General features: G+C 39.3%; 1 protein-coding gene across 7 annotated transcripts in view; it reads left to right on the plus strand.

The window, feature by feature from the left end:
- LOC116250249 (uncharacterized) overlaps window positions 1-12812 on the plus strand; it is a 100092-nt gene that overhangs the window by 53076 nt on the left and 34204 nt on the right. For all 7 annotated transcript variants that reach the window (XM_031623829.2, XM_031623830.2, XM_031623833.2 and 4 more), the window contains 8 exons: window positions 4422-4535; window positions 4849-5033; window positions 5443-5551; window positions 5646-5789; window positions 8320-8595; window positions 8770-9462; window positions 9861-10073; window positions 11709-11812. In XM_031623829.2, coding sequence (XP_031479689.1) covers window positions 4422-4535; window positions 4849-5033; window positions 5443-5551; window positions 5646-5789; window positions 8320-8595; window positions 8770-9462; window positions 9861-10073; window positions 11709-11812 — 1838 coding nt within the window. The remainder of the gene's footprint in view (window positions 1-4421; window positions 4536-4848; window positions 5034-5442; window positions 5552-5645; window positions 5790-8319; window positions 8596-8769; window positions 9463-9860; window positions 10074-11708; window positions 11813-12812) is intronic.

Here is a 12812-nt window from a genome sequence, read left to right on the forward strand (position 1 = left end):
GAGACCATAGTGAGCGCCTAAAGTGACTCAAAAACCTCGTATCTCGATCTGATGTATTGAACGAGGAAGTCCATGAAACCGTGCCACATCTTTGAAATAGTAAGAGGCAACCAATGATGCATCTGTCATCCGCTTGCAAGGAATGGAAACAGCCATTTTTGAGAATTTGTCTACAACCACCGTGATTGTATCTACTCCATGAATAGTCTTGGGAAATCCAACAATGAAATCCATAGAAACATGCTCCCAGGCCTGCTTGGAATAGGTAGAGGAGTATACAACCCACTATTTTGACTATGCTCCTTTGGAATTTGGTAAGTATGACAACATTGCATAAACTTAACATCCTTCCTCATCTTGGGCCAATAATAGCGTTCATCCACCAAGGAGTATGTCTTGTCCTGCCCTAAATGTCTCGACATTCTGTCACCATCGAGCTTTGCTATAAGCTGTAGTCGTAATGAGCATTGAGGCATACACAACTTATTTTCGCAGAAAAGGTAGCCATTATGAATGGAAAATTTGGAGGCCAGCTGTTGAGATGCAGAAGAGCACTCAACCCAAATGTGGCTGAAATCCGGGTCAGCATAATATCCTTACAACTTTCAAATCCAAGTACCTCCACGGACATGGACATTAGGAGGGTGTTCTTTCTATTGAGGGCGTCTGCAACTCTTTTGAGCTTTCTTGATTGATGACGAATAGAGAAAGTATATTCTTGCAAGAAATTGACCCACTTGACATGGCAAGCACTCATTTCCTTTTGGCTGTGGAGATACTTAAGTGCCTCATGATCTGTACACAGAACAAATTCTTTGTAGATTAAATAGTGCCTCCAATACCGATGCGCCCACACAACAGAATAGAATTCTAAGTCATAGATAGAGTACTGACATTTTGCTCCGTTTAGCTTCTCACTAAAGAAAGTGACAGACCTCTTGTTTTGACTAAGCACGACTCCAATTCCAACTTTGGAAGCATTACATTCTACCTCAAATACTCTAGTGAAGTCGGGTAAAGCCAGAACTGGGGCATGAGTCATACAGTCCTTGATAGTGGAAAAGGCATCCTCAGTTGCTGGGGTCCACCTAAAAGTTTCACCCTTAGACACTCTGTGATAGGAGCCATGATCATGCTGAAGTTTCAGATGAATCTGCGGTAGAAAGTGGCTAGACCATGAAAACTTCTGACATCGCCTATTGTTTTCGGTGTTGGCCAATCCACGACAACTTGCACTTTAGATGGGTCGGCTTGTACTCCTTCTGATGAACCAATAATCCCCAAGAAGACCAGGTTCGAAGTGAGGAAATTGCATTTCTTGGCATTGACAAACAACTTTTCCTTACACAAAGTCTCTCTGACATTAGGTACTTCACTATGGTTTTTCATCAAGTAAACAAAGGTGTTACGAGAACAATCATCTATAAAGGTGATAAAATACTGAAAACCATGACAAGAAGGAATTCCCGAAGACCCCCACACATCAGAATGAATCACGACAAACACCTCATTAGAACGATGGATAGAAACATGGTATGAAGCCCTAACATGTTTAGCCAGGTGACAGACTTCACAAGACACCATAGTCATATCTAAACTGGAACATAAATCAGGAAACAACTGTCTAAGAATTCCAAAAGGAAGGTGTCCAAGGCGCTCACGCAACGTAGAATCAACTGAAGGGAGTCCTCTCTACTCTTCTTTGTTTTGCTAGCAGCCATCATGAGAGCTGTAGCACCACACATTGGTAAACGATATAGCCCCTCAGAAACCAAACCAATCCCAATCCTCTTCCCTGTCAGCAAGTCATGCAGAACACAACGATCAACAGAAAAAATAAGTTCGCAGTTCAACTCTTTTGTGATCTTGCTAACCGATAAGAGGTTCAAGGGAAGATGTAGAGCATTGTTAATTAAGAACTTGTTCAAAAGTGAGAGACTCCCTTTTCCAGCCACAAAAATAGAGGAACCATCGGCAAGAGACACACGTTCTTTTCCCGACGAAAGCTTATACCCATGAAAGACCTTAGGATCGCCAGTCATGTGGTGGGTGGCACCACTGTCGATAATCCACTCTTCCATATAAAAATCCGCCATCATAGAGGTTCACCAAAGTAGCAATAAGAGCAGCTGAACAGGTGCAACGGTGGATGAGAAGAGGCAGTGACAACACTGCACAATGGAGCAAACGACTTGCACATTGCAGCAGCACAGGTGCAGTCAGCGGCGGAACTCCACTCACGTCAGGCGAGCAGCAGCATTGGCGATGCAGCTCCAACGACAACAGCTGCGGCAGCCACTCAGTCGACAACAGAGAGAAGCAGCGGCAGAGACGAGTGATGCACAACAGAGCTCCACAGCCAATCACGACCAGAAAGGAGAGGCAATGCTGATCAGACGGACGGTGGCCAGTCACTGTTGAAACAAGGACAGGGAGGCGACACAGTAACACAGGTGTTGGCAGCAGGCGGAAGCCGTGGAAGATGCTGTCGTCGATCAGAGTAGGGCACTTGCTGGACCAGACGATAGCCGCAACAACAAAAACAGGGTAGCGGCAGGGAGAAGGGCATCGACTGCAACAGACTCCGTCGGGCACAACCACAATGATGAGGAACGATGAAGCTCCACTCGTCAGACCCCTGCAGCGAACGACGACTGTGGAGCAGGCGGAGCACTCCCACGAACGACGACAGTGGACACCTTGGATCGGGCAAAACTGGACGCCAGCCAGAGGAAAGAAGAAAAGGTGTCAAACGACGTTGGAACTTCACGACATCGCTGACCAGAACGGGTGGCACAGGGTTCATGGTCCACGGTTGGGAGGCACGAACCTCACGACAGAGTCAGAGGAAGCTGCCGCACACGAGGAACAACGATAGGGAGAGACCGGCGGTAGAATAGAATCTTCAACCACAAAAGAAAGCGAGAACAATGCACCTCAGGCGATGGCAGAAGCTGGGTGACGGCGGGCGCTGGGCGACACCATGGCAACAGACGAGAGGAGAGAGAACAGCGACAACCGACAAACAAACGACAGCCTCCACCGGAACTCCACGGCGGCAGAAGAGAGGCGACGGCCAGAGGAAGCTGCAGGGAGGCAGAGAGACGTTGAGGAGAGCACTGAAAACGTTCGGCAGGACAGGAAATATCCGACGATGGAGAGCGTTAGGCGATGGAGAGCAGGCAGCGTTGGGCGAGCAAGGGGGCCTGAACTTCACGGCAGACTAAAAATTTTCCAGAAATTCGGCTCTGATACCATGTAGAAACGAAGAGAAGAACACGATGTAATGTGGAAAACCCCTCAACAAGAGGGAAAAAACCACGGGTGAGGAGGACTAGTGCCCACTAGCAGCTAGACACTCTCTCTTAGAATTTCATTCACACTGAAAAGAGGGATTACATGGGTATAAACAGAACCCAGACCCGAAACAACCAAACCCATCAACAATTGCAAAACACAACATTACACTTGCTCACGGTAGCACAAAGTGCACTTGGGCACAACGATTAAAAAGAAAAACTAACTTCCTTCTTGAAACATGCTTTGAGAAGCAAATTTACAATGGCTAGAGCCACCCTTACACGAACTATGCAATTGAAGAGGACCAGCTGTTGGGCCAGTCCCATTGGATGGAACACTGGACACTGGGGGTTGCCCTGATGCAACAGCTACTTATAGTGTTTTGATAATGACTAGAAAACAAGAAGATAGAAAACTAAAAAAATTTGTAGGACAAAAAATGCAGTAACCCTATTTGTAATATTTTTTCCTTATATATGCCACAATATGTATGCATATATGTAAATAAATGTACTGTATTTACTCATGAGTGCAATTATTCATTTGATGAGTGAATACACACAATAATACCCTTCTACACCCACTGCCAGGTTTTTTTAGAAATTTTAAATGGGCCTCTCTACCCAAACGTGTGAAACTGATACATTGATGCAAGCATATTCTTGGGATGAAAAGGATTGAAAAGCAAATAGAACATTAGGAAATGAAACTGACTTACCTTTTTGTGCATGCTAGTTTTCTTACTCATTAAGGTTTCATCTGCATGTAGTGTCTTGAGTTTGTCATGTAACTGTTGCTCTTTTAGTAAGTGATGAAGCACACTGATTTGTTTCTATTAACTGTGAGTTCTGGTCATTGTATCCGTGGTTTCTGCTACCAGTAAGTTTTCATTTATTGTCTAGTTTTGCACTTACACTTCTGATTTATGTGCATAGCAACTCTCCATTTCTAGGATCTATTCTATACTTGAAAAGGAACCTTAGGCCCTTGCTTTTATTTGATTTAATTCAGTTCTGAAGTACGCTGTTATTTTGAATTACAGTTCAATTTGGCTTGTGAGTTTATTCTTTAACTTGCAGTTAACATGGTCTCTAACTGGATTTTCACTGGCTTATTCTCAGTTTAAGTTCCAGTCCTACAACATTGGGGAGGATGACTACGATGGATATGATTATAGCTTGAGTGTTCGACTTTCTGCAGTTCGTATCGTTTTTCTTTACAGATTTGTTCAGGAGGTCAGTTGGCTAAATAACCTTTTGCAAAATTAAATTTTTTGTATGTTGAGGGATGATCTGGTAAGAGGCATATGTAGAAAATAGGTTATGGCTTTGTTAAACCCATTGGAGTATGTAGTCAATCCAATTGTCTTATAGTTGAGAGAAAGGTTCTTTATTCCAGTTACTGGTTGAACATGTTCCATTCCATTTACTGGTTGAAACTTGAACGTGTTCATTAAGGTTGGATCTTTTTGTTACTATGAGATTTGGGAACTTCAATAAGTTTTTTTCTCAGCTATATTGTTGCCTAAGTTTTTGAAGTGATATGCAGATTATGGCGTATTTCTGGGAACTAGCGACACCACAGACAGAAGAAGCAATTAAACTTGTGGATAAGGTTCGTGGAATTGAATGGTTGATTCAAAAATATGAGATAGATGGAGCTACTGCTTTGAAACTGGACTTATTATTGGACACTCCAATAATTATAGTGCCTCGAAATTCAAGGAGCAAAGAGTAAGCTGCTTTTTATTGTTTTCTCTCTTATTTCTTAGCTTATTGAGGATGGAACTTGCTCTAAGGTTTATAATAAGTATGTGATTTATGGTGCATGACATTTTTGAAAAAAATGAAAGGTGGTTGCTCTATGTGGTTGCTTTTACGCAAGAGCTGATCATTGTGGAGAGTTCATCCCTTACTGAAAATAAGGATGAATATGCTCCTTTAAGGGGGCAGAACAACTTGGCAGTGCTTTGGTTTCCAGAGAGAAAAGGTTATTGGGTATTTCCTTCATTGTTCTGTCATCTGAACATCTGGCAGCATGGCATGCCCAATTCAGGCCAAATGTAGATGTTTAATATGTTTAGGTATATATTTTCTTCCCTTGGGCTTATATGTTCTCATTTGTTCTGTCACTTCTCCTCAGTTTTATGCAGCTTGACCTTGGCCGTCTAATAGTGCGGAATAATTTTAGTTGGCATGGCTGCAAAGATGGAGATCCTTCTGCTGTGCATCTTGATGTGCTTCATGCCGAGGTTGGTTTGGTTCCTCTATTCTTATGTAGTTGATCCTTTTGTGTTCTATATCAAAGTGCTTGGCCTTTTTTGACTGGTTGGCTTGGCATGGCAGGTGCAAGGCATCAATATGGCTGTTGGAATTGAAGGGACCTTAGGGAGACCCATGGTAAAGGAGGGCCAAGGGCTTCACATCCATGTGCGTCGTAGTTTAAGAGATGTCTTTAGAAAGGTTCCTACATTGTCTATAGATTTCAAGGTAAGATTTTCATTTGGATCTCATTTCCCTAACATTCGACATCTTGTCCAGTATAATTTTTGTAGGTAATTCTTTTTGACACTTTACTTGGAAGTTGGAACTGCTATATCCTTTGAGCAGGTTTTTTTTTGTCTTACAAGTAAAAAGTTTCACATCTTTGGGGCTTTCACTTGATTATCTCTGTGTTCTACTCCTTGTGGCCATTTGAAATTGTCTTTCTAGCCTTCTTGGTGCTCCTAAAATAATCTTTTGCTTTGAGCTTGAACTTTGCTTTGTATTCTGGATTGATGGTCTAATTTTGTGTCGAATAACTAACATTTAAAGTGTCACACCCCGACTTTTGACACCCAATTTGTTTTCTTTTCAACATGACATGTCTAGGTGAGACGACAAAACAATCAAAATGGAGCTATGCGTATCAAATAACAGTGGGGTGAATAATTCATTTCTGAATCAAAATCAGTTCATACAAAATGACACCCATGACAAAAATGTCCACAAAACATAATATCTATGTCTAAACAAAAACAAGACATCAATGAAACAAAACATGAGGTGCTGGCATGACTCTACACTCAAAATCTCCTTAGTAGGATGTGAGTTAAGCTATCTGATCAACCTGCTTTTTCAGGTCCGCCAAAATCTGAAAAAGATAAACAACAGAAGGCTGAGCCTTCACAGTATGATGACAAGCCAGATAAATCCCTAACGTTTTAAGGTAAGGACTCTGTTGAACGGTAAAAACACACAAAGAGCACAAATATGATGTGGAAAACCCTCAACACGAGGGAAAAAACCACGATCCTTGAGACGATTCTGGCGTCCACCAGCTGCCGGTCTCTCTCACTCTCAAATTTCATTAACGCAATCAATTAGGGTTACAAAGGTTACTTAAATAGAACTCAACATGAACTGCGGGTCGAATAGGGTATAGACCCGGACCCAAACATACGTAAGACGTCAACACTCCCCCTCAAGTTGGGCTTACAGGTCGAACATGCCCAACTTGGATATATTTCTCTCAGTAGAAATGGAGGAATTGAGAAAAGTTGATATTAGGTCAAATATGAACGAAAGGCTGTGATAGAGAAATGAGAGCAAACAGATTGAGGGCAGAAATCCATGGGAAAGAATGAACACAAGAATAATATTAAGACACAGGAAAGAAGAGGAACAAGATTCGGAAAGAATGATTAAATTTCCAGGAATACGTCTTTTTGGTAAACATTCAGTCAGAGGATCAGTTTTGCTGTGATAGGATTAAAAATTCTCCAACATCCATACACAGCAGAAAAAGTTGGAAAGGAGGAGAAAATGGCTGATATCCAGGTATCTCAATCAGTAGACATGGCTGGCAATCACATTAGTAATATAAGGCCATTACCCTAATTGAAGATTGGGTATTTTCTGGAGTATGTACCCAACTGGACAGAAGTGATATACAAACTGATCCAGATCCAAATACAGACAGACTTATACATGATTCTTAACATGCAAACTCTTGTTGAGGAAGAAGAGATCTTAGTGTAGTTAACCTTTGGGCCAGTCCATCTGTAGCATCTCTTGTTCCAAATTTTCTTGTTCAAGCAGTAACAGTTTAAATTTCCAATGGGAGTTTTATTTGGAGTTTGGCCTAATTTTTGTGTTTAATATTTGATAATCAATCACCAAATTTCACTAATCCACTTATATTTTTAGAAATTGGATCTAGAATTGTGGTTTAGGTAGCTTGTGGTGAAGTTTAGTGTGTTTAAGAATCCAGTCATTTTGATCATTCTTTCTATTGTCTTTTTTGACTGTGCACTCCGTGTCCATTCCCCCACATTACATGTGGGTTTCTGAAGTGAAAAATCAGAAAAGGTAGGATTCATAGAGAAAAGGGATGAGTGTCCTTGATGCTTGCTTTTGTTTCTCTTGTTACTATTTTTCCTCTAACTCTGATCTTCTTTCTTTTTTTTCCTTCGTCTGATTCCTGCTTATCCTGGTTCTTGACATTGGATGACAAGAGGGGTCTGTCTGTTAGTTGCTTGGAAGGCTTGAACGCTGATGAATTACTGGAGGCTTTGTATTTTGCCTTTTTTCTTTCTGTTGATTTTGATATTTACATTGATACTACTGCTTTCTATACCACTTCTTTATAGAAAAAGTTTAATGCCTGTGATGTGAAGTTCATAAAACGTAAAATTTAAGGCCGGAAAAGTGGGGAGGGGGGACTATTTTATTTTACTTAATTGTCCATTCTACTGCTGCACTACGCATGGCATTTGATTGCAATTACAACATGAAATTCTTGTTCTATATGAATACTAAAAGGAAAAAAAGGCAATTTAACTTAAGCTTTTTACCTATTTAGATGGTATCATTGTCAGGAGCAGGAAAATTTTGAAAGTGCACAAAGTTGCTAGGATTTCTTTCAGAGTCACTATGTTGTTACCTCTTTTCTGTCTTTGGATGACAAAATCCAGTGCAAAGAAGTTGCATAGTATATCTTTGTCTCAAATCAGTAATCTTGGCTTTGGTTTTATCTCAGGTTGGTTTGTTGCACTCTATAATGTCAGACAAGGAGTACAATGTTATTGTAAACTGTTTTTACATGAACATATCAGAAGAACCCAAACTTCCTCCAAGTTTCCGTGGCAGAGCATCTGTTCCTAAAGAAACTATACGCATGCTGGCAGACAAGGTCAATGTTAATAGCCAAGTCCTTTTATCTCGAACCGTGACTCTGGTGACTGTCGAAGTTAGTTATGCTTTGATGGAGTTATATAATGGTTTTGATAAGAGTTCACCTCTAGCACATATCAGTGTAAGCTTTGAATCCTTTATGCCATGAAAGTTTCTTAGATATGGTTCTGGCGTTGCTACCTTTGCAAATTAGTTTTCATATCCATTCTCTAATTTTATGTACCTTTGATGCTTTCGGGTACTTCTAAAATGTACTTTGTTATTGCTTCTATGTTCTAATTTGATTCTTTCACAGCTTGAAGGACTATGGGTATCCTATCGCACTACATCACTTTGGGAAACTGATATCTATGTTACCATCCCAAAATTTTCTATAGTGGATATCCGTCCTGATGCAAAGCAAGAAATGTGTCTTATGTTGGGATCATCGTCTGATATCTTCAGACAGCGTCCATATAGGGATTCTGATTTGTCATGTGCTCATTCTTTTTCGTTGAGTTGTGACGATCCTTCCAAGAGTGCATGTGCATATGTGGCTAATGAGGACCCTCCAAATCTAACCATGCTATTAATGGATTATAAGCTCCGGTCAAGCTCCCAATCATTTGTCTTCCGTATCCAGCAGCCACGTGTGCTTGTTGTGCTTGACTTCCTTCTTGCAGTTGGGGAATTCTTTGTTCCTGCTTTGGGTGCTATAACTGGGAGGGATGAAATCATGCATTCACACAATGATCCTATAACTCAAAGTGGTCACATTTTACTGTCAACCCCCCTCTATCAACAAACAGAGGATATTGTCTACTTATCTCCACATCGAAAGCTGATTGCAGATGGTTCTGATGTTGATGAATTTGTCTATGATGGGTGCGGAGGAACAATCTGTTTAACTGATGAATTTGACTTAAACGGCGATTCAATGGTCACTGCACATCCTATTGTCATAATTGGCCGTGGGAAGAAGTTGCGCTTTAAGAAAGTAAAATTTGAGGTAATTATACTTCTTTCTAAAACCTCAGTTATGTTACGACAAATCTGGGTTGCAAAGAACAATGTTGCAAGATGTATGTATGCTTGGATTTTGTTATGCTTCAAGTTCACATTTTTCTTTCTCTTGGTGATGAACTGACTGTCGGTTGCCTTTCTTAGCTGCGAAGTTGAATTTTCTCAAATAATTTTCATATTTGCAATAAATTTTCTAAAAGTAAATTTCATGTCTGCAATACTTTTTTTAGCTTTTTCTGTTATTTTTGTCTACTCTCCTTCACTTTTATTATGGTCTAACTTATAACAATCACATACCAAAATGAAATTTACTGTTTACTTGAAAAGTTTGTATGCGTCATGAAATGTTCGTTAAATAATGCTGTGTTCTTTTGCCTCCTCCAGAACGGGGCCTTACTTCTTAAAGGCACATACTTAAACAATGATAGTAGTTATACTGTTTATGAAGAGGATGGAGTTCATGTTACGTATCTTGATGGACCTGATGAGAGCTCATTGCAACATTTACACATTGATGATATTGTGAAGGCCACAACTTCTGCTGTTGACGCTCCAAATAATTCAAGTCTTGTTAATTGTTTTACTTTTGAGGCACAGGTACAATGTAGTTGCTGGTAGTGGGAGCATTCAACTTCTATTTGGCTGCATATTAATATTCAATAATTGGATACTCTGAATGACCATAAAGTTCACGTTCTCTCTCTCTCTCTTTTTTTTCTTAGGCAGATGATGATGAGGCTGGTAGCTACAATTTTTACATATATGGAAAATGTGATACCATAAAATAATTAGTGTTATCCTTTTTTTATGTAAAATTTCTTTTATGTTGATTAATTTTCTCTCAAAAGATTTGACTTTCTATCTGCTGAAGGCTGGACTTAGTTAAGAGAATATCATCTTTAAATCCCATCCTTGTATATATTTACAATTAAGTATCGTTATTTTCATGTTCCTTGATAAGAAGGCGCTGTTTAGGCTTATGGAGAGTCCTGATCATGTAGGTTGTTTTGCAAGTATCACTAACAACTATGGACAGGGTTGTTACTGGTATACAGCACAGATGCTTTCCTATATACTTGTTGTATGACAACGAAACTGCCTGATTTGATCTAATACTGATGTGGAATGCAACAATGTTGTTCTGGTAAAGCTAATGACCTTTTCTTTCGAAAGGCACTGAAATGAAACCGTTCTGTTTGAAAGAAACTGTGATTGACAGTCGATGGAATGGATTATGTATAGATTCACAAGATGAAGATGATAAAATTGGACAAAATTCACAGTTATAACAAGATAATTTCTGCTTAAGCACATATCAACCTACGAGTGTAGAGTGACGACTCTTCTTCGAGCCTTACCAGCTGGGTTACCACTTGGGGCTATTTGGTATGTTTACCAATCAATAAAAGGTGGGGATAAATCTGTCAAAAAGGAGAAAAAGTCGGCCTACATAGTGAGGTAAACAAAGAGGCACAAGTCTTTGTGTTGCTAACCATTGGTCAACAACAATAGAAATGACATAAGACAGTCTTCGTCTAAAGTGTTATCTTTGCATTGCTGCCCTTTGTGCCTGTGTAATTCTGCCTACAGCATTCTGTCTGCTTCATGCGTTTTCATTTTCTTTACGGTTGCTATTGTCTAGTTGATTCAACTAAGCATCTTCATTAAACACTCTGGCCCCTATTCCAATACATATAAATGATGGAGTTATCTTAGTCTAGTTGTTTCAATCTGTCTGATATCCCTTTTTCATGTAAGTGCAGTGAGTATGGGAGGATGCATGCCAAATTACAACTATAACTTTAAAATTTAGTTTGGTGTTAATCCTGGAGTTTGTTTTCCTACCGAAATTCTTGGGAATTAAAAAATTTAAAAGCATAAAATATTAATACAAAATTTGAGTTTTCTACTAATTTTCTTAACAAAACATGATCAAAATTCACAATGTTAAACTCTTAAAATAGTCCCCAAGGGTCCTAACGGAGAACCTTTCAAAACAGTCCTGACCTTTCCATAACCTTTCTATCAAACAATGTCTTGACATTTGCACAAAAATGAGTACTCACTGTACAAAAAAATGCCATTAGTACTCACTGTACAAAAAATTGTTTTGATGTGTTTTTGAAAAGAAAAATACTATTTGTGACAATTTTTTGACGTAGTAATGAGATATTTACTTTTATTGTCTTCCTGCTAGTATAAACTTTTGACTTTTGATGCTGATCTCTGCAGGTTGTATCACCAGAGTTCACTTTCTATGATACCACAAATATCTCCATGAATGACTCCTTGCAATGTGAAAAGTTTCTTCGTGCAAAAATGGATATCAATTTTATGTAAGTACCCATCTACCTTATTCTGATATAATAGGATCCATATTGGGTGTCCTATCTGCTGCTTTCCATATAGGGCTGTAAGATGCTTGGTAACATTTGTCATTGGTGGTCTGAGTCACATTAAGCAGTTCTCTTAATGAGAAGAACACGAAGATTGAAGTCATAATCAACTATTTGCAACACTATTGCCATTTTGAAGGCAGACAATAATATTTACAGAATATAGCTGAAAATGAAGATAATGCAATACTGTTCCAAGAAATTCCCAACATTTTCTTGTGACATTGAAAAAGTTTTATTTTTTTTATTTTGTAATGTTTAAGCAAGTTTTTTGTTTTGTTTCTTGTATGTGTTCAAAAAAATTATCTACTTGCTTCTTTATTAAGAAACAGAAGCAGTCAGCTTGTACATATGTGAAGTCGTCTGGTACATATGTGAAAGTTTTATGTGCAGGGGTGTGCATGAGCCACATTCCAGCCATGTTGAAACAGCTTGAGCTTGGCTGGACCCTTAAAGATCTAGCTACTTGAGTTGAGCTGGAGTTCACCAACTAGAATTTGCTTGAGAGTTTGAAAGAGCTCAGCTTGGCCAGCTAAGCCGAGCTGAAAGCATGTGGCTGGAATTTAGCCAAGCTGAGTATGAAAAAAGGATATATATATATATATATATATATATATATATATATATGTATATATATATTCGATTGTTGGTGCCAGCAATAACATTTGAAATGGAGACCTTAAAGAGCCAAGGAATGCAACCAGCACAAGCATAGTGCTTCTTGTGACAAATGCAGGAAAGATTTTCTGTGTATGTGTGTGTCTTAGACGTGCTTACTTGAGCACAAAACAAGCAAATTTCATCTTACTTGAACTTGACTCCTAGTGAAGACCAGTTTAGAGAAAACAGAAAAATGGTTGTGTTTTTTATGTTGACTGTCTTAGGTTTGTCTGGGAAAAAACAATTACAGATCTTGCAACACGTTCATACATGCTTCTAT

The sequence above is a fragment of the Nymphaea colorata genome, chromosome 3, assembly GCF_008831285.2.
Source record: "Nymphaea colorata isolate Beijing-Zhang1983 chromosome 3, ASM883128v2, whole genome shotgun sequence".
In the NCBI taxonomy this organism is placed as follows: Eukaryota; Viridiplantae; Streptophyta; class Magnoliopsida; order Nymphaeales; family Nymphaeaceae; genus Nymphaea; species Nymphaea colorata.